This window comes from Marmota flaviventris, chromosome 7 (assembly GCF_047511675.1).
Source record: "Marmota flaviventris isolate mMarFla1 chromosome 7, mMarFla1.hap1, whole genome shotgun sequence".
Lineage (NCBI taxonomy): Eukaryota > Metazoa > Chordata > Mammalia > Rodentia > Sciuridae > Marmota > Marmota flaviventris.
Genome location: NC_092504.1, coordinates 121878192 through 121905820, shown reverse-complemented (window position 1 = coordinate 121905820; position 27629 = coordinate 121878192). Strand labels below are relative to the sequence as shown.

The following is a 27629-nucleotide window of genomic DNA, read 5'->3' as shown; positions in this document are numbered from 1 at the left end:
AATTACCGACATTACCAGTCTTTGTTACCGCCTCTCACACCAGCATGGAAACTAATTTTTGATTCTTTTCAGTCATGTGCGCTGGTTTCCATCTGTTCTGTGGTGTTGAGATCTCTCTTCTCCCTGCCTGCTGTGAGTTCTGAAGGTTTCTCCTGGGTCCCTTCCTTTTCTCACATCTCTTTCTTATGGTTTTCTGTTGAGAACCTCTGAGTTAAATCTACAAGGTCATCATAGAAAACTATGATCTGTGTCGTCATCATAAAAGGCCAAGTATTTTGTATCTTGTTCTAAGAAAATTCAACCATAATTCAATATTAAATGCATTGGAAGTCAACTTTTTTTCCTTTAAGAAGATTCAAAGAGTTGAACTAGTAGCTGAGTTCATTAAGATTGCTTAAAGGAAGTAGAGACATCTATCCATCTTGCGAGATACTGTCCTGAACTTTTGGTATAGAAATTCACAAGACAAAAGTGCAGAAAATCAAAAAATTGTGTCCACCCTTGGAAGGCAGCAGGCATCTTCCTGGATGTCTTACTGCATGATGCTTATTACCTTTGAGAATGTTGTAACTCTTGGTCTGAGGGCACAGAGTCCTTCACACGTCATTTTGATAACCATGGATGGACCCATGCTTCTGGGTTGGACCCAACATTTGATTAGCACAAGAATGACAGCTGAAGCCTGGGTACCTGATGTTGGATTATAGAAATAATTTCTCAATTGTCTCTCAAACCAGAATGTTTGTGTTGCTGTGTTCAGTACGTTTTCTTCCTGTAGTCAAGTTAGGTGGGAAGCATAATCATAATCACAAAGTTCTTAGGGCCATTTCTGACAAGAAACATGACTATTGTAGGATCCAGTACATAGGCTTTTGCTCAGCCAGAATGTCTATCCTTGCTCCCCATGCAGGTTTACCAGTAAGACAGGGTCATGTGGGCTCTAGGTAGGGAAGGATTTGGAAGCCTGGAAATTAAAGTAATTGACTTTTGGGGGTGTTGACATCCCTCAATCTGGTGTATTTATGTCACAGTAGAAGGGGAACCCATAGAAGAATTAGAGCACTGGATGTCTGTTGTCTAAAGCCCCTAGTCCCTTGGAAAGTGCTGGGGGTGGTTTTGCTAATGCTTTTCTTAAATTATAGTATTATTGATGTATGGTGTTTAAATATTAAAATAACATTTATCTACCTGTGTGTCTTTGATAAGCTCCGGTAAGTTGATTGTTCTTTTTGGTCTCATTGCCACAGCACCATAAGCAAATAGACACTAAAATGTGATGGATGCTGATGTGTAGTTTCACAATTAAAATGCTTTTTTTCTATTATAGTAAACTCCTAATTCCCTGGCATATTTCAAGAATCTGGTGTGTGATTAACCAGGTATACCAAATTTTTTTTAAAAAAGAAGTTATGCCTTTTATTCTTTGTCAACTAGTACCAATTGAATATATATGTAGTATAAGCAACTGATGACAACTAATATTAGAAGAAGAATAAAACTTTTGGGAAACCTTAAAGTTATTCTATAGTCATATAGAAATGTATGTTAATACAAAGCTCTGATTAATACCAAAATAAAACAATATAGAGAACAAATAGTTTTATTTTAAAAGCTTTATTGATTTTTTTTTTTTAAAGAAAAAAGGGGAAAAAGCAAACTTGGGAAAAAAATTCAAGTGTGATAGCAGAAGAGATGGGATGGGCTAGTGGGAGAGGGACTAAGGAAGAAAGTGGAAGTTTTGACTGTCTTTCAGAAGGAATTCTATTTTTAGAAATGAAGAACCTTATCCCTAGAGGGTGGAAAACTATTTCTCTAGCTTGTGTTTGAGTAAGTAATGCTAACATATTAAAACTACATTTTCACTGGGAAAAAAATGATTTTAATGTCAAGAAACAGTCTTATTTTTTTTTTAATCTTCTGAGTTAAAAGTAGCTTTTCAGTATACAAACTTTTCAAAAATTTTTAAGTTTTGAAATACAAAATTCTTATCCTTGTTGGTTTTCCTTTTTGCCCTTGGAATTCTTGGCTGTTTTGTGGAGTTTATGCTTGGATTTTATTTTTTGAAGATCAAAACTGTGAATTGAAATTGTTGTGTTTTTGTTTTTTCCAACACTGATGAGGTTTTAACTTGGTTTCTTGGTTTTAACTCCAGATTTAGAACTGGGTTGTAATTTATCACGTAACTCTTGAGACAGTTGTGCTTTTGTTTTCAGTGATAATTTTAGACTCTGTAAAAGCTTTTGTTTGTTTGTTAGGTAGTACGACTTGATGATTCCTGTTCTGCCTCATCACAACCATGCTTTTTAGCTTTAGCCTTTTTGTTCCTTTGCTTTTAGAGACGACTGTCTCAGTGTCTTCTTGTAAATCCCATTCTTCACTCTCCAGCAGTGTTACTGGGAGTGTAAACTGGGCAGAGTTAACTTTACCAACGTTGGAAGCAATGTGCATTTCATAAGATTGACGGTGTGGCGCTCAGTTTAATGACATGGAAAGTCGTCCATGCTCTGTTAAATGAAATAGGCTGTTCAAACATTTCATTCCAAGTAAAGGGAGGAAAACTCTGAAAGGATTAGACCTAAAACCCACCAGCTCATTTTACAATGAGATCTATTATGGGGAACTTGAATTCAAGTGAACTTGACTTGTTGAAACGTAAAATCAGTGTGCACAAAGAAACACACCGCTAATGAATTTTCACCAAGGGAAGGTGCCCCTGTGAACAGCTTACAGGTCAAGAAATCAAACATGATCAGGACCTCAGAAGCCCTTCTCATACCCATGTGGTCACTGTCCACCTTATGAGGTGTGGCTGTCCTTTGACTACAGACACCTTGGGTTGGTGCATTAGCACTTTGCGTGTCTGGAATCTGATAGAAACACATTCTGATACGTCTGACTTTTTGGACTCATCTCGTGGGCTTCATCCACATTGTGAGAAGCAGATGTTCCATTCCCTGGTATGGACATAGCACAAAATATCGATCAGTTCTACTTTTAATGGACATCTGGGTCATTTCCACTTTGGGGCTATCACAAAGAGTGCGGCTACAAATATTCTAGCGTGTGCCTTTTATTGAATACTTGTGTGCGTGTCTCCGGTTGTGTATCTGTGAGTGGAATTCTTAGATCTTAGGGTGTATGTTTGTTCAGCTTTAGCAGATCTGCCAACCATGTCTCCAGAGTGGTTGTAAATTATTCCCCTCTACAGCTGGGGTGTGTTGCTCAGTGTAGGAGAGCTGGCTTAGCCTGTGCAAGCCCTGGGTTCCAGCCCCAGCACCAGGGGCCAAAGCCACAGCTAGTGAGTATATGAAAGTTTGGGTCCCCCCAGGTCCCACTTGGTACTCAAAGCTCTTCTGGTTGGGTGAGTGTCAGTCTCTTGTTGTGGATTTAATTTCTGTGTGTCTCATAGAGGTTGAGTCTATTTTCATATGTAATCATAACATAAATCTTTGAAAATCCCTGTGCTGGTCCTTTGCTTGTTTTTATTTTGAGATCCCCCCCCCCTTTCTGGTTGATTTGTACAAGTTTTTTTTTATAGTCTGATCTTGCATTATTTCTTGTATATTGGAGTTTCAGTGATTTTTAGTTGTCTCTATTTTCTGTTGTCTAAAATTTTACAGAGAATATATTTAATTTTTATCAGAAAAATTAAAAACACAAAGGTATCAGGGTTTGGAAAAAAAAAAAAAAAAAAGTAACAATAAACAGAGTCCCTAATTCTTTTCTATCTCTTCTTTGCCACTCCTGAAAACTCTAGCGTATTCTTCAGTAACGAGCCTTGTCTTGATTTGTTTGATAATTTCCCAAGCAGCTACATAATAAAGTTAATTGGGTACAGTGTTAATCAGAGCCACAGGTAATTCTCAAGTTCAAGGGGTAAAGGGAATATGTTGGTTTCCCAGGGCTGCTGTCGCAGAAGTAGCACAAGCTAAGTGGCTTAAACAGCAATTTATTCTGTTGCAATACTGGGAACTAAAAATCTGAATTAAGATTTGCTCCTTTCGGAGTTGGAGGGGAGGATCCTTCCTGCACCCTCAGTGTGCCTCTGCTTGAAGAGGCCCACACTCATCACTGCCTCTGCTGTTAGTGATGTCCACCCCCCAATCTTCCCCACTTGTCCATCTTCCCTCTTTGTTTTCTTTTAATATTTTTAGTTGTCAATGGACCTTTTTAAAATTATTTATATGTGGTGCTGAGAATTGGACCCAGTGCCTCACACATGCTAGGCAAGCATGCTACCACTGAGGCACATCCCCACCCCGCCTCTTTGTTTTCGTATAAGGACACTGGTCTTATGGAGTTAAGGGACCCTGCCCTGCCCCATTATGATGTCATCTTAACTGATATCTCTAAGGACTATTTTCGGATAAGACCACTATTTAAGTGTGGCTTATAACTGTGATATTTTGGAATCTGGGCATCGTGACCCTGGGAGATAGCCAGGGCTAGCTCATTCCTAGAGATGGTAACCCCAGCACTCTTTTTGCATGGGACCCTCCACCTCCCATCCCTCCTTCAGTGAGCTCTCTCTGTGCAAGCCAGTACTCTGTTGTCTAAAATTTTACAGAGAAGATATTTAATTTTTATCATCAGAAAAATTAAAAACACAAAGGTATCAGGGTTTGAAAAAAAAAAAGTAACAATAAACACCCCCCATCACCCCAGGGCCAGGTACCAGACAAGTAGGAATAGCTCCTTTGCCCCAGAGCTCACTGAAGTCATCTCAACTAGCTGACTCTGAGCCTGCTTACACCGCCTGGCTGAGTTCCTTCCTGCAGGAACCTCCATCACGGCTTTTTCCTGCTCCTCCCCTCTCCCTGCACCTCCTCACGCACCCTGGTGCTTCCCTGGGTGGGCATGTGTGTGGCTCGCCATGCCACGCGTCTCTAGGGCACTGTGAGCCCACACTTTTACCTTCTGTACGCATACAGGTGTTTCCATGCCTGTGTAAACACCCGGTTAAAATAAGTCCCAAGTTCAGTTTCAGAGATGCTCACTTTGAAGTGTTAAGGGTCAGAGCTTCAGCATCTTTGGGGGTGGGGGACGCAGTTCAACCCATAACGGGGAACCTCTTCATTGCTGGTATTCGACTTGCACCCCAGGACTGGAAGTGTGACCTGCCTGCGGGAGAGGCTCCCTGTTCTTCTACTTAAACCCAGAAAAGGCGCTGGTTGCAGCTGCAGGGAAATCGCCTTATGGGCCCAGGGCATGTGTCTGAGGAGGGCATCGGCAGATTAAGGATAGCGGGAAATAGATCTTTTTCCTCTTCAAGGTGGCAAAATAGAGTGAAAATCTGTTTTTAGGCTGTGAACAGATGAGCTGTTAGAATTATTGGTTTGGGGAATATATTTGATTCTAAGTACTCCATTAACTGTTCTTTTCTTTCTTTGTAAAGAAAGTGGCAGCCCGGAATCTCGAGTTAACGCTATCCATTTCTTGGTGCACAAACTACCAGAGAAAAATAAAGAGATGTTGGATATTTTGGTGAAGCATTTAACAAAGTAAGTCTCTTTGCTCTTCTTGTAGTTTTCTCTGCTCGGCTGTGGGTGCTCGGCTGTGGGTGCTCGGCCCTGTGCTTGGATTTGGCCCGGGTGGAGCCAGGGCTGTATACACAATACCAGGGACCACACCTGGAAAGGGCAGGCCGGGCGCTGGACTCCCTCTGTGTGTTTTGGACTAGCGTGGTGAAATCCAATGCCTTCGTGGAGTTGTATAATTATTTGCTTAGCAGCATTGCCAGCAACTCGGGGTTTGATTTGAAGTGAAAGAGGAGAATGCTATATATTGCCCATATACAGATTCTGGAAATGGGATTATAAATCCGTTAGCAATGTTAGCTTGGTTTCACGCCTCCCGAGCTGAGTTTGAACATGTCCTTAAGTTTGTTTAATCCAGTAATGGGGAGTCATTTCATAGGGTCCATTCTTTCTTCCACACTCTTTAAATAGCTAGCAAAATCCAGTAAATCAGTGGAGGATTAGCCCTTTTTTCCCCAAATATAAATGACTCTCAGATCACTATAACTGTAAAATTTTACAGAGGAAGGCAAGGAACACTGTTTCAGAATTTTTATTTTACATAAATAAAACTGAAGGCCAGAGGATATTATGGCTCACTTGAGGTCTTGATGTATAGCCACTCATTTATTTGGTTAATGTATATTTATTGAATGGCTTTTTTAGGTGCCAATAAATACACAGTTGAGCAAGATAGATGCAGTCCCTACCTTCACAAAATTTTCTAAGGGGGATAGACAAACATAACAATAAAAATAAAAAATTATTTCAGATATCAGTGGCAATAAACATACAATTAAGGGAAGAGAGAACACATGTTGATTGTGAAGACTATACAGAGGGTTACTGTAGAAGAATTCATTCATTTGAGAATGAAGTCCTTGATTTGAGGCCTGAATAAAGTAGCAGGACTGCTGAGGACAGTTGTCCATATTGTTCACTGCACTATGATGCCAGGCTGCCAGAGTGAGCAGGGATGTCTGGTCCCGCTCCGCCTGCTCATGAAGCTGATTTTTACCAAGGTGCCGTGCAGTCCAGTAGTCCCTAGAAACAAGGAGGTACCAATGTAGGGAAAGGTGGGTATCCTACATCTTAGAAGGAAATGAGCTTAGCATATACACAGAATTACTTAGAAAGCCATTGTGACTACAGGAGAGCCAGAGAAAAGCAGAAGAGCAGTCAGGAGCCTCAACCTGTAGGGTGTGGTCAGATCCTGGATCCCATTGTTCAGAGCTGATCCTGAGGGTGATTTGAGCCCCAGGAGTCCTTGTTCTAAGGAAGACAGAGTGACAGAATGCTGTGTGTTCTACAGTTATTGCTGTGTAATTAAACACAGATCTTTTCCCCCCTTTCTTCAATATTAGTGTTTCAAATCACTCCAAGCAGAATCTAATGACCGTGGCAAATTTAGGCGTGGTGTTTGGACCAACTCTGATGAGGCCGCAGGAAGAGACTGTTGCTGCCATCATGGATTTGAAGTTTCAGAATATTGTGGTGGAAATCTTAATCGAAAATCATGAAAAGGTAAAATTGTTCAAGAGAATTCCTGTTTGGAGCTTTATTACCATGTCACGTACAACTGGCCCCTTCGAGTTCCCCTCCCTGTCTCTGTCTTGTTTAATTTTGTTAATACTACAAAATTCTCACTGAGTGTCCATCTTCTGATGGAATTCCATAAATCTGGGCTTGTCTTCTCTCACCTTCCTGGTTTAGTGGAGAAACACGCAATCCAGATGGAGATGAATATCTGCAACGTGTTTGTGAGCTGTTGAGGGTCTTTTGTTGCTTTCATTCCTGTTCTTGAATTTCTCACTGAAATTTTGTGTCATAGCACTCCTAAACTCTTGATCAAGTTAGGGCCTTTGAGGCTTCGAAAAAGACCAAAAGTTGAAAGGAGGGGAGACAGCAGGAGGATTGTGTTAGCCTCTGCCACTGTGAGAAATATTGGGGACGATCGAATTATAAGGAGGAAAGTTTTACTTTGGCTCACAGTTTCAGGGGTTTTGGTCCATGGTTGCCTGGCCCTGTGGCTGTTGGATGGTTGCAGCACAGACCTCATGTTGGGAGGCTGTGGTTGGGGGGGGGAGCTGCTCACCTCATGGTAGCCAGGAAAACAGAAAGACGGTCTGGGGAATCTATTGTCCCCTGTCAAGACATGCTCCTACCCTGCTTCTTCCCACCATGCTCTGCCTCTCAAAGGTTCTGCACCTCCCAGTAGCACCACTCTGAGGCCAAACCTTTAACACTTGGGTGTTTGAGCGACATTCAAGATCTAAACTATGACATGGATCATGAGCATCCCTGAGAGCTAGTGTGGAGGAGCAGGCTCCCCTGACACCCACTGGCCATGGCTAGCATCTGTTTGCATCCTAAAAGTCACCTTGCCTTGCAAAAAACCTTCCTGGTTGGACCAGATGTTGTGAATCTCAAGTGAAGGAAGAGGAGTCAGGGAAGGGTGGACCCTGACTTAGGCTCAGGCAGTACATCTGCAGGGGCGGGAAGGGGATTGGGCATGCATTCCTGTGGTTCTGGGATGGGGTTGAACTTGGTTTGGATTAGGAGATTCATGTCAGGGTGAGCAGAAACTTCTGGAATACACTCTTCCTCCCACTATATCCCTGTGTGATTTAAAAAAAAAAAAATGTGACATAATATTTGTACATTTTATGGGGTGCATTATGGTAATTCAGTATATGTATGCAACACACAATAATCAAATCGGGGTAATTAGCATTTCCTTCTCTTCAAGCATTAGTTTTTATGTGTTGGGAGTTTCAAACTCTATAGCCATTTTGAAATATATCATAGGAGGTTTTAATCTGCAGTCGGCTTGTTGTACTCGAGAAGAACCAGAGGTAACTCCTCTTTTCTCCTTCAGTTTTGGGGCCCTATTTCCCCCCACCTGCCTTTCTCTTTTTCCCTTCCCACCCTGCTTCCGGTGACCACTAATCCATTCTGTCTTCTGCAGGATTGACCTGTTGGGTTCCACAACTGAGTGAGCACATGTGGTGTTTGTCTTTCTCTGTGTGACTTATTCCATTTCACATAATGACTTCCAGTTCCACCGTGTTGCTGCAAATGACAGAATTTCATTCTTTTTATGATTGAATAGTATTCCTTTGTGCACGTGTGCACACACATGTATGTATGTATATATACCACATTTTCTTTTTGTGTTAATCCATTGAAGAGCATCTGGGTTGATTCCATATTTTAGCTCTTGTGAATAGTGTGACATTTGAAATGCTTAAAGTACTATTTGTTATTGTTGCCCTGTGATCCCTTTCCCAGATTACTGTTATTTTCTCCTCAATTACATATTACCTGTGGCTACTCTGATGACATATCAGCAGGATTGAATAGTTACAACAGAGACCGGATAGCCCACCAGGTAAAAAGATGTACTATCAGGCCCTTTACAGAACACGCTTGCTGGTACCTTCTCTAGACCCATAATTTTCAACCCTGGAGTAGCACTGGAATCACCTGGAGGACACTTTCCAATAGCTGTATCAGCCATGCGTGTTGTGCTGTTGGATTTTCACCTTCCTTACAAGTATGGGAAGCAGAGCAAGGGGAATGGCTGCCCTGGGGAGGAAGCATCTTCTCTCTCTGATAAGAACGTAGGAGAGAGCGTTGTCAGTCTGGAACATGGGGGAAGGTTCCACTCATGGTCCTCAGGCTTTTGTTCACAGTAGTTAAAGCAAGACCTGAGTGTGACGTCTGCTGGTGTTATTTTGACCCATGGGAGCTTGGTTTGGACTCAGAATCTGAAGGAGCGGCTTGCTGTCCTGACTCTGCCTGGCCTTTGTCAGGGTCAGTAAGCGCGGGCAAGACAGTCTGTGACGGACATGTGGAGGAGGGGCTACCTGATGCTCCCCCTGGTGCTTTGCTCAAAGGGACTGCCATTTGCCTGCCTCTAAGTAAAACCTCCACCTCATAAGAAAAATGAAGAGGCTAACTGTGGATTAAAAGTCGTGTGTTTTTTCTATGGCCAAAGGCATGCATGTAGTTTTCAAAATACATTTATTCTTTAGGGCAGCACTTCTTAATCTTCATGGGATGACAGACCTCTGAGAAGCTAATGAAAGTTACTAGCCCTCTTTTCAGATAAAAGCACATCACATTCCCCCATTCTGTCAGTTGCATTAGTAATTTCGGGGGGTTCACCTGCATTGTTGAGTTGGTTGGCTCTCGGTCGAGACTGGGTTGAAAATGAATACTCTTAACCTGAGCTGTCTCGCTTGTCATTTCTGTATAGGCAGTACATAATTTTTAAAAACAGCTTAGAGTCTTTTAGGAACTTCTGAATTTTTTTTTCCTCTCATTTTGTTCAGCACCATTCCAGTAACTTTTTATAGGGAATTATTCTGAAGAAACTTGTTCAATCATTTGTGTATTGAGAGGATTTTAAAAAATTGAGGTTGTATTGTATGCCAAATACGTAACAGGTGCCAGCGTGGAGAGATGAAGTCACAGCCCCTGTTGGGAAGCCTGTCACAGCTGGGGTGATGACTGTGTTTTGGGATTGGTATCCCATAACTCTAGCCAAATAAACTATATAACTTGCAGTTCAAAGCCAGCCTCAGCAACGGAAAGGCACTAAGCTACTCAGTGAGACCCTGTCTCTAAATAAAATACAAAATAGGGCTCGGGGCGTGGCTCAGTGGTTGAGTGCCCCTGAGATCAATTCCCAGTACCGACAACAAGAACAACAAAAACTATAGAACTTGCTTTCTTAGTTGTATTCTGTTTCTCCCTGCTGCATTGTTGAGGGCGGAGGAGATCTTTTTGTATACTTAACAATAGCACCTGGTGTGTGTCAGGGGCTCAGTGAATATTTATTGCATGAGCTAATAATGCATTCAGTACATTTTGAGAGAGTTGGAGGATTGGGAGAGACAGGCAAATGCAGATGTAGTTCCTTTGAGCAAAGCATCATGGGAGCATCTCTTGGGTCTTTGTTGCTTTTGCTGGAGCATTTCTAGCTTGTGTGAACATTGCTTTCCACTGAAAAGTTAAGCTGGAAACCCAGTTTGGTGAGTCTCTTTACCAGTATATTCAAAGCAGCTTGGTTTTTAAATGTGTGTAGGTAGTTTTTTTTTTCTTTATTTTTGGTAGCCAGTGGTGGGGAATTGATGCCTCCATTTATGGTCCTGTCACACTGTCATTAAACCTCATTAGTGTGCACTGCACCGTCCAGACAGCTCATGGGGAGATGGCTATGGTTCATTTTTCAAAAAAGAAATAGACTACAAGCTTTGATACCATGTTCAGTTTCAACTATCATTTGGTTAAATCCTAATTAAGGGAACTTTGATGGATTGTAGCTGTGAACTCTTGCTCTTAGGAAAGAGGGACGCCATGTCATGCTATAGCTTCCTGTTATCTTCCCTTATCTGAAGCTGAGGGAAAAACGCATGATTTTTCTGCTGGGAGGTAAGCGGTACAGACCCCTAATTAATCTGCTTTGGAGATCACCATTTCTCTCTCTCTTTGCCATTTTTTTTTAAGCAAATCTTACATGAACTTCCGGGTAGAACCAGTGAGCCAGTAGCATAGTCATAGCAGATGGAAGTGTCCCAGCTCTGAGATGGAACTTTCTAGAACTGAGTAGAGGGCTTTGTTTTCTTTCTGTTTTTTGAGACTGGACCGATGCTGTGACCACACCACCACCAACCTCAGCACCAGCTTCCAGTTGAGAAGGGAGGCAGTGAGGTTTCTGGTTTTCCATGGTATGCGTGGATTGAGGCCTGGAAACAGCAGTGGCTGGCGGTGGAGGGCAGAGTGGAGTGAATTCTAAGAACTGAACTCCGCCATCACCTCTCCTTTTCTCTCCCATTTTCCCTCGTACAGTTCCACTCCTAGCTCTGTTCTTGCTCAGCTGGACTTTATATTAGAGTCCAGGCTCTGCTCTGAGGAGGAACATTTCTGCTGACAAGAGGAGTTGTTCTTATAAACTCTGTGGACATGTGTGTGTACATGAGCCACAGGTTTCCCCAACACCTGACGCACAGATACCTGCCCAGGATCTTATTTTTGACTCCAAAGCAGTGAGGAGGGATAGAGCTCCTCTGAGTAAATGTTTGGAAGCAAGGCGGGTAAATAGAGTGGGGATAGGCAAGTCTAAAAGAATAGTCTTGTGAGGAAGGAAGAGATAATAATGGAAGAGGAGCAGAAACCCAAGGGATACTGGACAGGAGAAAGGATGAGAGAGCTGTTTTCTTTTCCTCCATTATTTATTTGCCCTCCCTGGGAATGTGAAAACATCCATTCTAGGAGAGTCCCAAAAGCAAAGAGGAAACTTCATATAATTAAAGCAGGAGAGCTCTAGCTGAATTTGAGAGTTAGTCAGACCCCTAGTTAATCTACTTTGGAGATCACCATTTCTCTTAGTCTCTTTGCCATTTTTTTTTTTTTTTTTTTTTTAATAAAATCCATATGTACTTGATAGGAAACTTACACCATATGTTTTGGCTTCATGGACATGCGATACATTAAGATGTTGTTTTAAAAGAAGTGTTTATGAGCCAAAAAAAATCATCAAGGTCTTTCTAACCTTGCAAACCAGAAAATTGTGTTTCCCAGGTGGAAAGGGTACTGTAAACTTTCCGAGGCTCCTCAATTTGGTGTTGTGCCTTGAAGTTGGTGAGTTTTGCACAAGTTTTGCAAAACGAACTTGTTATGCATTAATTCAGAGCCTTTCTTCCTGCATGCCTGCTGTGAGTCAGATGTGATGTGAGATTTGGGAGAAATGATACCATGAGTCCTAGTAAGGGAAAGAAGAAATGTCCAAAAGGAGCTACACTGTGGTGGAAACTTGGTGTTCTTAGAGAGATGGGGATTTTAGGGGGGAGAGTTTATGTCCAACTAAGGGGAATCTGGAAAGTTTCCCTGAGTAGGTGGTTTGAATAGGTTTAGAGTGGAGTTTGAACAGGTGGAGATGTGTTAAGAGGACATTTCGGGTACGGGAGATCATGTAGTCAGAAGCCCAGCAAGGAGGCGTATGTTCTGGGAACACAGCTCTTGTAGGAACTTGGGCGATGGCACAGTATGAGGTTGGAGAGAGATTCGGGGCGGTGGAGGAGGTTGAGAATGCCACTTAGGACTTTTGCTTTTAATTTCACAGGTACTAGGACCATTCACGGTTTTCAAGTAAACTGCTTCTGGTAGCTTAATCTGAGAACAGGGTTTGCAATAGCAAGAAGTAGAATGAAACACCAGAAGAAAAGTCAGTCAGGGCCTGCCCTGGTCAGGAGGATAGGGGTATCCAGGGATTGATTTGTGAGTGTTCTCTGAAGAAAGTATTGTAAGAATTCAGGACTAAGGACTGATATTGGTCAAAGGGTATTGTTAAGTTGTGTGCCTGTAGGAATGTGCAGCAATGATCCCAGCAATATGCAGAGTTGTAACATACCAAATTAAAAAAAAAAAAAATCCTGGAAGAATATTGGTGCACCTTTAATAAAAGGAAGAAAAAGAAGTTTTGTGGTAGGAATAAATTTTAAATTGTAACAATAAATTTCAATTATCTGTATGTCCAGCAACATAAGCCCAATAGACAGTGGGAGATGTGGGATGCAAATTTATTAAGAGAATTTTAGGGATAAAAGATGTAATATATAGGATGTAGCCCAAGACATGAGGTTGGCCTGAGAAAGCATGTACTGGATTCTTATGACATTACATGCTTTTGGATTACTATAGAGTGTTCATCTTGTACAACCATACAGGGGCTGGATGTTTTTGTTGACGTACAAATAAACTTAAAATGCATATTAAAGACATAAAACCCCCCTTGTATCAATATGTGACAGCATCCCTATATAAGTGCAAAATGCTTACGTTGTTCCTTTTACAGGTGAGAGAAAAGTTCACCTGTGAGCACACAGCTAGAAAGTGGCAATATTTGGGTTGGAACTGAAATGGCCTAACTTAGAGTTTGCTCTTTAACACTAGGATAAGAACAATATCCTTGAAAACCAGGAAGTTGTATTAGTGCTGAAAGAAGAGCTGGAAGACCCCATCAGTGTCAGGGTTGCTAGGGGTGTTGTCAAGGACGCTTGTCTCTGCCCACCAGAGGGGAGGGTGAGGACCAGCTGGAGGTGTGAGCTCCTCTGGAGTGGAATATCTGTTGAGAGCAAGAGTGATGTCAGCTCCTACAGCTATAGTGCTGAGGAATGGCTGGCAGTACAAGATTCTCATGACAGACAGAAGAATGCCCCAGAACCCCCACCCCACCCCAAGAATACTGTGGGAGGAGAAGTCAGAACTGATGTGGACAGGAAGGACCGGGCAGGACCCCTGGTGCCTGCACCTGAGTTGTGTGCAGCTCACTCGGCACTCTCATGGTCTAGAGAAGCTTTTACAAACTCTTTGTGGTGCTGAGAACTGAATCCAGGGCCTTGTGCATGTTGGGCAAGTGCTGTGCCTCTGAGCTTCACCTCCAGCTAACCCTGTAGTGAACTGGCTACCTTCACTCAACTTGCATAATCCTTTGTGCTGCATAAATGTATATTCGTGAGTACTCTGTGCACCCCAATATTGCACCAAAGACAGTTTTGTAAGAAATGATTTTTAAAGTAATACCGGCACATTAAAACTAAAAAGCTTCACATGATGGTTGCACCCACTTTTTGGCAGACCAATTTACCATAAAATCTATATCAATTATGTGGTGAAATACAGCAGCTCACATCTGGGGAGGGGGACCTCTTTAAAGGAACTTAGTTAAAAGGTAACAAACCCTCTCAGGAGTCATAGGGTCTGTATAATTGTGTGTGTGCTCACATGCATGCACACACACACACACACATATATATGTACATATACACACATATAAAAATATGTGGGTTCATTCTCATATTTTATACTTTAATGTTACATATTAGATTTATAATGTGACTCTTCCTCTTCTTTCTCCTCGATCCTACTCCCCAAGGGCCTTTGAAGACTCTGAAGAGCTTTTGAGAACTATCAAAATATATCAGGGTGGTTTTCTTTTAATGTTATTTTATGTTAATATAAAAAATGGGCAACTCATATAAAGTAAGGTATATAATGTTACTCTCAACCAAATCACTTTATACGCTAATGCAATTTTAATCTACATTGTGTTGATCCCATTGGGAGTTTCAGTTGGCTTTTCAGCATGACTTGCAAAGCAGCATACTTTGGATCAGCCTTAGCCTTCTGTGGCATTTCTATTTACCCTGATTTTTTCTGTGATTTTCTGATGGTCAGGAGGTCATGATATTTGTTCAGTACTATCCATTGAGTACTACAGTTTCTCTGGACCACAGGGTGCCAAGAGACAATTACATTTTATTCACATGAAACTTTCTCTTGATGAGGATTCTTCTAATTTTGTCAAAATAAGCATTTTGGCTTTTGACATGGGGATCCTCCCAGGGTCACATTTTTCGTGGCTTGAAGATGGAGGGTCATTTGAGATGATCATGCTTTGTGGAGAAGGCTGATGTCTGTGTCCTTTCCAGAGGTTTTTTCAGAATAGTTTGAATGACCCCTGTTGCCAGTATGTATTACAAAGTCCTCCATTAGTCTATGTCCTCCAATCACAGAATAGCAGAAGAGAAAGGTGACAAGGGGGGAAGCACAGTTTCCATATCTATGGAGCCAAGTGACTACCAGGGGAAAGAAACTGCATCTGTACTGAACATGTGCAGCCTTTCTTATTATTCCCTGAACAATATAGAATAACAGCTATTTGTGTAGCATTTACTTTGTATTAGGTATTATAAGTAATCTAGAGAGGATATAAGTCTGCAGGAGGATGTGCATAAACTCTGTGAAAATACTATGACATTTTATATATAAGGGGCTTCAACATCTGTGAATTTTGGTACCTGTAGGGTTCTTGGAACCAATCTTCCACAACTGGGGGATGATTGTGTTTCTCATCAGGTATCTAAGGTGATCTCCAAAATATTAAGTTAGGCATATTAGACTGTATTGAATTATTCTTGTTAACTTTGCAACCAACTTTCTGATTTGTGTCTGCCTATCTTTGGCAAAACTTAGAAGGTTGCAAACAAAGTTAGGAGGACGCATCCCTGTTCTCAGTGCAGTGTGGAATGGAATCCCCTTTTAGTCTCAACTTGGGGTCCCAGCAGCAGCCACATTTGGAATGTTTTTGACAGAGGACAGCCCATGGCTCCCTTCCTGTTCCACAAAAGCAGCATACATCCTAGAACTCTCCAGGTGACTCCGTCATGTCATCCTTGAATGCAAAGAGGCTGAGTGAGTAGTATTCAAACTGTTTTCGATCGAGTCCAGGGGATCTTCCCGTCATAGAGTGTGCTTGTCATTTAATGGGAAAAAGAAATCTTTAAAAGAAAAAACAAACCTCCATGCTGAAATGCTTCTTGATTTAGCTTTGCTGGCCCTGAGTTGCTAGGCAGCAAGTTTTCATATGAGAGAAAAATACGTGTCTTAACGACAATCATAAAACTCCCAAGTATCAACTGTTCAGAGTTAAAATCTTACAGCAATATTTGACAGATTTTCAGAGCTCCCCCTGCCTCAAGTTTTCATGAATGTTGGCCTCTTGGCATCAAAACATGACCTCTGTATTTTTTTTTTTTTTTTCTTAACATGGCCTTGCATTTTTGGGAGTGTTTTAAAAAATGCTTTGAAAACACAAAACTTTCTAACTTCCTTTCTTCCTCCTTTAAGGAGAGAAGGGAAAATAATGAGGACGTTGTCTTGCCCGTTCTGTTTCTGTGAGCCAGGGCATAGGAAGCCTCTGCTTTGAACTGTTATGCAGCTCTGGAGATGGTAGACGTGATTTTTTCCATGGGGCCAGAGTGGTTTGATAGAAGAACGTTGGGGAGATGAGAGCCATTCTGTAGCATCTGAGTGTCCAGTGAAGAAAAAGCACTGGGGTGGTCTCCAGAAAATGGGAGCACTGCATTCTTGATTGAACAAATTTATTGTTTGTTGTCATACTGAGCATACTCAGTAGAAGGGAATGGAACTTGCCAAGAGGTGAGTTTCTGATTCAGAAGCAAGAATGGCACGATACTTTCAATTCCATGGGAATGTGTTCTTGGTAGAGATGAGTCAAGGAGTTGGGGTGAGGCTGGCTGAACCCTGAGGTTCTGCCCATCTGAAATTCTCTGCCAAAGTGTCTGGAGATGCAGGGTTACAGAGATGGGTCCTCAGAGCCTCGTCAGGTGCTTACAACTTGACCTTCAAACAGCATTTGCAGAAGTGAAAGTGGTCACAAAGCTGGGCGTGGTGGTGCACGCCTGTAATCTCAGCAGCTTGGGAGGCTGAGACAGGAGGATCTCAAGTTCAAAACCAGCCGAGTTCAATCCCTGCCTCCTCCCCACAATGGTCACAAAGATTATGATCCTAACCTTCATTTCATTTTAAGTTGTTTTTATTTCAGCACCATGAAGAGTACTTGCAAGGGAAAATTAGAACCAGAGTGTGAGGGGTGGGCATGGTGGTGTGTGTGCAGGACAGGAGAGAGAGCCCCTCGGCTGGCTCTCCTCTAGAAGGGAGGTCACGTGGGTGTTTATTGGCTTGGTTTCTTGCATGGCCCTACTGATCATTGTTTTTTTCTTTGTGAAGTCTTTCAGAGCCATCTCTTATCTCTCTCCAGATAAAACTGGAAATAATGACAATAACCAACATTGATAGATGATCATGTGCCAGGTCTAGGGTCAACTCCTTATGTGGCATTTCACTGAAGGGTTCTGCAGGCAGGATGGCATAATGTATCATGGTGGGCTCTGAAGGAAAATTCCTAGGATTGGAATCTTGGCTCTACCAGGTTGTATGACTTGTGTGATCTATTTATTCTCATTTCCACTTTCCTTTTCTATAAAATAATAACTAAAGTCCCACCTGATAGGGTGGTTGCAGGGACGAGTTGGGCAAGTTACACACTTCACTGATGCTTTGCACATGATGGAAATTGATTGACTTACTTCAGATCATAGAATTAGAAAGTGACCCAGCTGGGATTTGAAGCTCTTTCCAGTTCTGTTTCTTAACCCCTGCACTGCTGCTGTCTGATAAATGTGTGAATAATCACATTTTATATTAAACAATTGTAGTAACTTGTTTGCATTTTGAGAAAATTAAGGGTTGAAACTGATTTTCATCCCTGTGGATATGATAGAAAAGGAAGGCGTCTCTCATGTGGCTTTTAGTTTGCTGTCTCAAATGCAACAGGAACCACACAACATAGATGCTACTACCTCCTCTGGGGCATTGGGCAGTGTCAGGCCTGTTGGCTTCACCTCTCTTAAAACTTTTGCTAAGCTCTGGTTACCATCCTCCTCATCTTTACCACCATCACTGTGACTCATATACAGTAGCAGTATGGCTGACGGTTACAAATGCTCACACTCTGTTATGTACATGGTGTCATTTGATATCCTGCTTGACAACTCTGTGGGGTAGATATTATTGTCCTCATTTTGCAAATGAGGAAACTGGGGCTTAGCGTGAGAATTTGCCTGGTGTTACCCTTGGTAAGTGGCATTGCTGGGATTCAAACCCAGAACTGTGTGGCTTTGGAGATGGTGTTCCTAAGCCTCCTTCCATCTTAAATGGCTTTAGGAAGAAGGCCTTTAGTCTTTGTTGCCACTAATAGGCTGGACTACTGTAAGCTAATCCTCAGAAATAGCAGATATGGAATAGTTGTAGATTGTACCAAAGCACTGAAAATAGAAAATTTTGATGTTGCAAAAAATTTTTTCATAACTTTAAAATTATACCAAACACTATAAGTGGGAAATATAAACACAAAATATCACTTCAGTAATATGTAAAGAACTGATTTTTCCCCCTCGGAACCATAAGCACATCTTGAATAAGTTCCATGCTTTTAGCAAAGATTTTGGAATTAAAGATGAAAGTTTATATTACTATGTTGATTGAGTAAAATGCTTGGGACCAGAAGTATTTGGGATTTCAGGGTTTTTAAAATTAATTTTGGCATATTTGCATAGACTCCATCAGTTGAACATCTCGAATCTCCATATCCAAAATGCTTCAAGTTGTGAAACTTTCTGAGTGTTGTGTTCATGCATTTAAGAGCATTTGGAGTTGAGATTTCAGATTAGGGATGCTGCACTCGGTCTGTAGGATGTGTACTGTTGAGAGTCTACAGTAATAATGTTGCCATTTGCACCAGACTAGAATACTTGTAAAGTGCTCTCCCCACTAAAGATTTCCTGCTCCTTCTAGATAGGCAGAGCTGGGAGAGGGATATTTTTGTAGACTCTGAACTCGGTTGCTTCCCATTTTTATGTGTCTGGATTCCTCCTCAATCTGCAGTTCTTCATAATAGTGTGGTACAAATATTTACGTTGGGCAACAGCCCAACCCCTCTGAGATCTGCTCACTGCAGAGAAGGGCTTCTCTATCCTGTTTGGATGACTTGCTCTCATCTTCACTAGATCTGTAGGTGGCACCAGGGTTAACAGTATCAGTCGAACTAGAAATCAGGCTGAGTCAGATTCTCTCTCCTACAAGTTTGGAATCAGGATGTGGAGAAACTGAGCTAGCTATTGTGAGATTGTCCATGTCCTGGGGAGGGGGTGGTGAAAAACCTTTGTCCATGGGTCAGGTGCAACAGAACAGGAAGACAGTGGCCAGAGAAGATCTTGCAGCCCCAAAGATGGGAATGCACAGGCAGGAAATGGAGAACTGCTACCTTGACTCTTGATGACCTTTCGTTACTGATCAAAGCAGCCTTGAGTTCCAGAGATTTCTACTTCCTGCTGATACCTTTTAGTGAATCCTTTTACTTATATTATCTTGATAAGATTTTTATCACAAGCAGCTCATACTTTACACAATGTGAGAAGATAACAGAGCATGAAGCACCTGCATCCTCAGGTCCACAGATTATTCAGTGACTTTGATTTAACTCAGTTTTGTTTATATTTTTCCTACTTCAGGTATCTCCTTCATGACCTTGAGGCAACTTGTAGACCTGATCCTTAGGAAAACAGATCAGGAGTGTGTATCGGATCAACATAATTTGAGGTAGAAATTGGTCCTTTAAAGGCACTCAAGCAAGAACCTGTTGCTCTGATCCCATATTTTTATGACTTGAACTTCTTTAATGCGCTTCAGTTTTTAATGTTCTCAGTCCACAGTTTAAGCTAGAAGTAGCTGTTCTGTTGACTTCTGTATAATTTCTTTTACTAGGGAATTGTTTTTCAAGACTTCAGTGTGTGTTCTGATGCATCCTCCATTCTTCCACATCTCCTTGCTGGCTGGTCCTTGGGTCTGCCATTCATTTGGAGAGTTAGCATTTGAAAGGCCATCCCTACACCAGACAGCCTCTCTATCAGTTTTGAAGCTTTATTACATCAGTAGCCACTTTAAAAATTTAATGAAATCCTTGGGTTTTGTTCCCAGAAAGTTGTCTATTTAGTCACAAAAGGAATGTATATACAGTTTCAGGAATTCTGGGGACATCCAGGTTAAGAACCTAGACCCACAGGAAACCAAGAGTTTTGGTATAGTCCAGGAGAAGTTGGGACTAGGAGCATATTGTCAGACTCATCCTTTGTTGATTTTGCTGCTGATTTATTTCCTATGCTTCTGCCCAGGAAACTAGGAGAGGAAGAGAGAAGGACACCATTTATCTCTCATTTATGCTTTATTCCCTGAGAAGGCTGTGTGGCTTTTGTCCCCTCCCCTATTCTTCCCCCTCCTGCCCCAGGCCAGCTACCAGGGAAACCTTTCAAAATCCCTCACTTTGACCATGGAAGATATGAGTCCATGCTGAAATAAACAATTTAATAAGAATTTAAGCAATAGCAGCTTAAATAATGAGAGGACCACTTCCCATCATTTTTAGATACGGTAGTGTGCAGCTTTCTGTGGGAAACGAGAAGCGGGAGAGAAGCCTGAAGAGGGTGCCTCTGTCTAGATCAGCTCTGCACTGTGCAAAGCTCATCTTCTCGTTTGAATTCTTCTGAACTTCCCCCAGATCAAAAGCATTCTGAATCACAGCCACATTTAGTCAGAGGTACCTGATTGCTGGCCATATGTTAGTATCTCTATTTCTGCATTATTAGAATGACAGACACTAATGTCCTGCCTCATTAAATGTTTTGGTAAATAAATGTTAGCCAGACAGTGGCTAGCCTAAGGGTTGACCGCGTCAGCCCCGGCACACTGGGGGTTAGCAGTTTTAGTTGTGCTACACTTCCATTCACCCTCTAGTTCCCACCGTTGCTGAAAGAGTGGGGGGAAATGGCTACTTGGTGAAGGAAGCCTGTACAGAGTGACCCCCAATAATTCTAGACCCATCTCTGAATGTGTCAGGGGGTCCTTAAGACTGTACCCGTGTTCAGAGACTTGCTGGGATGATGCAGTAAACTTAGCTTACAGTTGTCCTTACAGATAGATTTAATACACAGGGTACCCAGCTAGATTGTACAAGAAGACACTGGGGGAGCCTGGTAGAATCCACGTGTAGCTTCCTTATGCTGTTCCTCCCTGCAGAGGGGTCACAGAGAGCATATTCTTCCCCCAGCAGTGAAAGTACAAAGTGCAGCAAGCTTGTGGTGGGTGCTTCTGTATACAGATTTTGCTAGAGACTCCCTTCCTCGTATTTTTGTGTGGAAGTAGTCACGTGGGCATCTTTTGCCTAGTGTGTCCAATAATTTAAGACTCCCAGAAGGCTAGCAGGTATAACACCTGCACTTTTTTTTTTTTTTTTTTTGGTACCAACAGACTTGACCATTTAGGGAATGTTTTATAACAGTTTAAGGCAGAGTTTACCATCCAGTTTCCCAGATGCCAACTAAGGGTCAGCCTAAGGACAACAGGGTCAGGCCTGCTGTGTTCACTCTTCTCTGCACACTGGGTGTCTTTTAATTGCCACAGCAAGGAACTTGTGGGGCAGTAGTGTGGATGGGATCCTGATTCTTTCGCAAGTATATTCTTCACTGGGATTCACAGCCTTTCCTTTTTTGCTTTGGAATTATCTGTTCCTTCAATAGATGAAGTGCATGTTATCAGTTCCCAATACAAAGACATGAGAAATGTTTAAGGAGAAGAAATACTAATTACCCAGCTTTGATCATTACCCTTTGTACATATGTATTCAGTTATCACACTGTATTCCATATGTATATATTAGATATTAATAATAATCTATATTAAAAAGTACATGATTGACTTCAGAGGAGCCTGGGAATCTAGAAGAATGTGGTCAGTGCAGGGTAAGTCAATTACATGCCACACAGTCTTATGTCACTGGGTTAACTTGGCACAGGATGAAAGTCCTTCAGAAGTACCCTTGTTTTAAGTTTCCAGTTGGTTGATTTCTTTTTGAGAGTGACCTTGGAGGGCAGGAATCACTTTTGTTAGCTTTATTTCTTTTTTTAACCCTAAACTCCATTGAGTGCTATCTTTTTAGGACCCACATTTTCTCCAGAGGGTGCCTCCATGTCTGCTCTGCCCCCATCTCCTCTGCCTCTCAACCTAGCTCCCCTCCTTGGTAGTGTTTGTGACACACTGACACCCCCCCCCCCCCCCGATTTGCTCCCTCCTCCATTTGTTTCAGAGAGTTTTCTAAAAATTTCTTTTTGTAAAAACATTTTTTAAAATGATCTGCCTTCTGCCAGTATTCAGCAGGTGAACTTGGCATCCTGTGTGAGTGCCATCTTCCTCTCACAAGCTCTTTTTGGGGTTTATTCTTTTACAGATCTTTTTGTGCAATAATCTATTTATTTTTACAATTTTAACTAGTCATACTAAAAGTTTTCCCTAATGCTTACTGGTTTGGGGGAAGAATTTACCTTACAATTTTTGAGCCTGAGACAGCAGTCAATTCTATTGATCATTTTGCATTGAGACCTCTAGTTGAGAACACCCAGTAATAAGTACTTCTTGTTACTGTAGAGATAGTCATCTTGAATTCCAGAGCAGAGTTGTACCAAGTCACTTAAAACTTTCTTAACATCTTCACATAGCCTGGAATTTGCTTCAGAGCAATCATAGGGTAGAAGTATAGATGAACTGATATTGGTCATAGATTAGTAATTGATGTAGATGTTACCACTTGTGTTTTAATCAGCTTTTCATGATTGTCACCAAAATACCTGACAAAAACAACTTAGAGGAGGAAAAGTTTATTTTGGCTAACGATTTCAGAGGTTTTGTCCATGGTTGGCTGACTCCATTGCTCTGGGCCTGAGATGAGGTAGAACATCATGGTGGAAGAGTGTGTTAGAGGGAAGCTGCTCAACTCATGGTCACCAGGAAGCAGAGTGGGCAGGTGGGGGACACCAGGGTAGATGCACTCAGTGACCTGCTTCCTCCAGCCACTCCTCACCTACCTATAGTTACTGCCCAGTAATCCTACCAAACTAGGACGGACTGATTAGGTTCCCGCTTGCACAAAGCTAATCATTTTACCTCTGAATATTCCTGCATTAGCCCAGGAACTTTTGGGGGGCATCTCCCATCCAATCCATTACACAGTGTCTTCACAGGAATTCATTATATCCTTTTTACTGGTAGATGTATCTGAAATTATTCATGGTAATAGTTAAATGATCTGATGTTTATGGTTGGTATCCTTTCTTTTGTGCAGTTATTAAAAGGGATTTTAGGCAGTTGAGCCACTCAGCAAACCTTAAGCTTTTTAAAAATATTTTTAGTTGTAGATGGACACATATCTTTATTTTTGCTTTAGTTTTTTTTTTTTTTTTAAACGTGGTGCTGGGGATTGAACCCAGTGCCTTACTCGGGCAAGCTCTCTACCACTGAGCCCCAACCCCAACCCTCAAACTTTTATATGCCTTTTACTATATGGGTAGAAAAGAATGAAAACAAAAAGCAAATCTTTTTGGAGTCCAGTGTTCAGTGAAAGGTCTAACCAATGGTGGTGGCCCAGGGACATGGCCCCAAGATTGTGCATTAGAATTTGAACCTATAAGACACTTGCTGTCTTCTTTATCTACAGCCAGGTTAAGATCCTGTACACTTTAAAGGCTTTTTGTACTAGGCATTCCTTTGTGAGTCAACTCTGTTTTTTCCTTTGAAAATACTTAGCTGTTCTGTCCACAGTGGTGAAAGAGGGCTGCGAGGGGTGGAATGGATACAATTATAAAATGCAAGAATCCCCTCCCTAAGCATTCTAGGGTATTTAGGGAAGAAGTTGTGCACAGCTGTGAAGACTGATGGAGCACCTGGTGTTCCATATCTGGCAAGTTCTAGTTCATACAAACCATGAATCAACACAGTCGACTCTGCAGGGGTAGGTAGTATTGGTTTTTCTGCAGTTCATAGGTGAATCAAGAAGCAAAGCTCAGAGAGTTGAATGAAATTAACTCATCCAAGGTCTCACAGCTTGCTTTATTCATTTATAGCCTGGCTTGTTCCAAAAGGGATTTTAGGCAGTTGAGCCACACAGTTAGAAAGTTCTTTGTGGTCTTTCTACTGTCCCAAGAAAAACATGACTGTATTTTTTTCTCTTTAAGCTTAAATGATGCATAGTGTTTCAGTCAATATTACTGGATGGATGGCTCCAAGTTTAAATTGCACAAAAGTGCTTATGTATGCCTCCGTAGGAATGTGTGGGAGTCAGAAAGGAAATCCCTGTGTTTGATTTCATAAAGTCATGAGCTTTATATAGTCGCTTGAGCCACGCATGCCAGTACCTTTCGGTGTGCACAAAAATGTCTTATTAATCACTGTGCAGCTGGAGTGTTGCACGTTGTCATTATTGCTATTCTTATTTACTGAAAGCGTATGCAGGCTGCAGATTGCAGACTGCGCCAGACCAAATCTCCAAAGTGGTTGAATTAATAGGGTATGAGGAAGATTTATAATCCTTTGTGAATGAGTGATTCTGTATGTGTTCATACAAAGAAACAGTGCACATCAGAAACTCATACAAAATCTGGATTGTAATCTCGAGCATATTATTCTCAGTCTCCACCTTCTGTTCTAATTTGTGGCTGAATCGGCTCTGCTTTGTTTATATATTGAAAATAGAATTTATATATAGACTGTTCTGTTTTTAGGCAATTGTCTTTTCCTACCTTAGCAATAAGTAAAAGTTGAAATTTTCTCCTAAGGGAGAAAAATCCATCACTGAATTTCTCTGGAATGTCATTTCTATTTAGGTGGAAGTGGGGCAAATGACCACTAAGAGGATTAGTCATCATTTTCAAAATTTAATGAAGGAATTAGGTCATACGTGCTTAATGTGCTAATAAGTACAAGTCAGCCGGACTTTTGATGGATTGATGTGGAAAGGTCCTCAAGTGAGAATTTTCTTATGTGTAATCATTTTATTTTGTGGTTCCTCCTAGACTTGAGTTTCTAGGACCCAGACACAGCCACAGTCTTAATTTTTTTTTTTTTTTGAAGTCTGCTGTGTATTTCTCCGAATTCCATGTACCTTAAAGAAAACTCTTTTGTATTATTATTCAGACAAATTCAAACTGTTGTCAGTTGTTTCTGCTTCTCCCTTTTTCCTATTCTTGGCAGCCGTGCCTCTCATTACTTGAGGTCAGTGTTTCTTGACTAGTTATGCTTTGCACTTCTTTGAGAATTTGATGAAAAGTAAAAGTCTGCTTTCTGAAAATATACTAGCGCATGTTCACCATTTACATATGATTGAAGGGCACATAGTAACTCCAAAAGCTGGGAATCCTTGTCGTAGGTGTAATAAACTAGGGCGATAGTAATATGATTTAATAAAAATATGTAATCCATTTACACAGTTGGATGGGGGGTATAGTGAAGGTTTTCAAGTTACAAGTTTTCACGTTATTTTTATCTATGTATTTACAAGTGTTATTGTCATTATCTAAAACAATTTTCACAAATACATGTTTTAATGTGATGAAGACAAGTTCTCAAAATTTTATAATCAAAAATAGGTTAAAAAAAAACACTCTAGGATCAAATGGAAGAAAAGGCTGCTGATCAGAGAATGAAGTTAACAAAAGTTTGCATGGCCCATCTCCGATTTACTCCCAACTTGGCCTTTTACAGAAGGGACATGGGACAGATGCATGTGTGAGCTCCTCAAAAATCATTCCTTTGGAGAGAGGGGAAGGACATGGTCCGGGCAGCTTTGGATAAAGACTCATAATCTATACAAAATAGTCGCCTCTGATCATCCTCCTTTTCCATCATAGAAAGAACAGAGCCAGTGTGACATGCTTGGGGACACTTTATCATAAATATCTCAGAGTTGATGATCTCCAGCAATAAACAGAAAAGCAGTCAAAGAGAAAACATGAAAAGCAAAGCTAAATCAAAAAAGAGGAAGGGCAGAGAAGTGAACCAGTGTAAAGGTGAGGGTTTCATTTCCCGTCTGGGTAATTTCCGATGTGAGTTTTCAGAAATGATCATCTTATCTTGTACCTCAAGAATGATAGGAAGAGGTTGGTAAGTTATCCAAGACTGAGACTCCCTGGTGAAGGGTCAGGGAAAGGACCTCTGCTGGAATTGCGTGTAGCCCAGCCAGAAAGTGTGAACACACACAGGCCTGTTTGCAAAACCGTTGAGATCTAGGCAGTGAATGGGCTGCAAGGAGACCTGGGTGAATCCCTTGTCCTGCACCTACCTGTGTGGGCTGAACTGTGTCCAGGCTGATCCACACATTGAGACCCTAATCCCAATGTGCATTAGAAGATTGGGTTTTAAGGAGGTAATTAAAGTTCAATGAGGTCACAAGGGTGGGTCCTTAATCCACTAGGGATGATGCTTTATATGAAGAAAAAGAGATAACAGGGTCCAATACGCACTGAGAAAAGGTCACATGAGTCAGAAGGCCATCATCTGCAAATCAGAAGCCTTAGGAGAAGCCAACCTTGCCACCACTTTGATCTTGGATCTCCAGCCTGCAGATCTCCAGCAGAACTGTGAGAACAGAGACCTGTCATTTAAGCCCCCATTCTGCAGTATTCTGTTATAGAGGCCCTAGCTGGACCATTCTCTGAGGCTGCAGGACACTGGGCAGGCGAGATTGTAGTGCACAGAACAAAAGAGACCTCTGAAACATGGGAAGAGATTCAAGGAGATGTCACTCACTGTGGAGTGGTGCGAACAGCAACTGTTGACGGAGCTGCCCGTTTATAACATGAGTATAATTGAAACCAACCAACCAAAAATACCATTGTGCAGTTCGTGTGAATCTATAGCAGCAGGAGGGGAAATGTAAACTGTGGATCAAGACTCTATTTTGGAAGGAATACTGCTCCAAAGAAGAAAAGATATGAACTTACTAAAATTTCTCTGTAGAAGAACTAAATATTAAATGGGAATTCAAAAATAAAGTGATTAAACAGGATTTTTTTTTCAAGGCACTTGTTGAGCTAGAGAAACAGACTGATGCCCAAAACAACATTTCAAACACATGAACAAATTAAAAATGGAAATGAATGCAGTCAAAAGTTAAAAATCAAGTTACTGTCATTGATGGAACAGTCACATTCAGGGAAAGAGATACAGATGAAGAAAAACAGTAGTTGTGTTGTGGAGGTAACAGAACCAAATGTGTACAACAGAAAAAAAAATGAAAAAAGTATGTTTTTTTTCTTTTTTTTTTTTTTTTTTTTTTCCTGAATCAGAGGGACATCTTAATTTTTTCAGGGTCCACTGAATGTCAGAAAACTTGGATTTTGCATTCTGAGTCATTCAGAACTGTCTACTACAGAAGGCTTAATGTTGTTCAGCTATTGGATTTTAAGCAAAAAAAAAAAAAAAAAAAAAAAAAAAAAATCTACTGGGATACATCAGGCTGCCACATATTTCTCTGTAGGGATTTAGAAGACAGTGGAGCTATGTCTATAGGTCTTGAGTATTTTGGGCCACAAAGAAAAATCCCTAATATCAAAAAGCAAAAATATCACTTGTTCTGACTCAGAATCTAGCAATTAACAACATTAGTAAAAGCAAAAATATCCCCACTCACCTGGAAATCTAAACCTTTAATGATACCTGGGATAAAAATAGAAAGTTTAAAAATTGTAGAACATTAAGAAAAACTATTGTGAAACAAGTATATCAAAACTTAAAGGACTGGGCAAAACTGATGTTCTGAGAGAAATTTACAACCCTAAGTATCTGCGTCACTAAGCCAGAGTG

At 41.2% G+C, this 27629-nt stretch overlaps 1 protein-coding gene across 3 annotated transcripts in view; it reads left to right on the top strand.

The window, feature by feature from the left end:
• The window catches only part of Arhgap10 (Rho GTPase activating protein 10), a 288733-nt gene that overhangs the window by 183759 nt on the left and 77345 nt on the right, over positions 1-27629 (top strand). For all 3 annotated transcript variants that reach the window (XM_071614633.1, XM_071614634.1, XM_027926721.2), the window contains 2 exons: positions 5396-5501; positions 6881-7040. In XM_071614633.1, coding sequence (XP_071470734.1) covers positions 5396-5501; positions 6881-7040 — 266 coding nt within the window. The remainder of the gene's footprint in view (positions 1-5395; positions 5502-6880; positions 7041-27629) is intronic.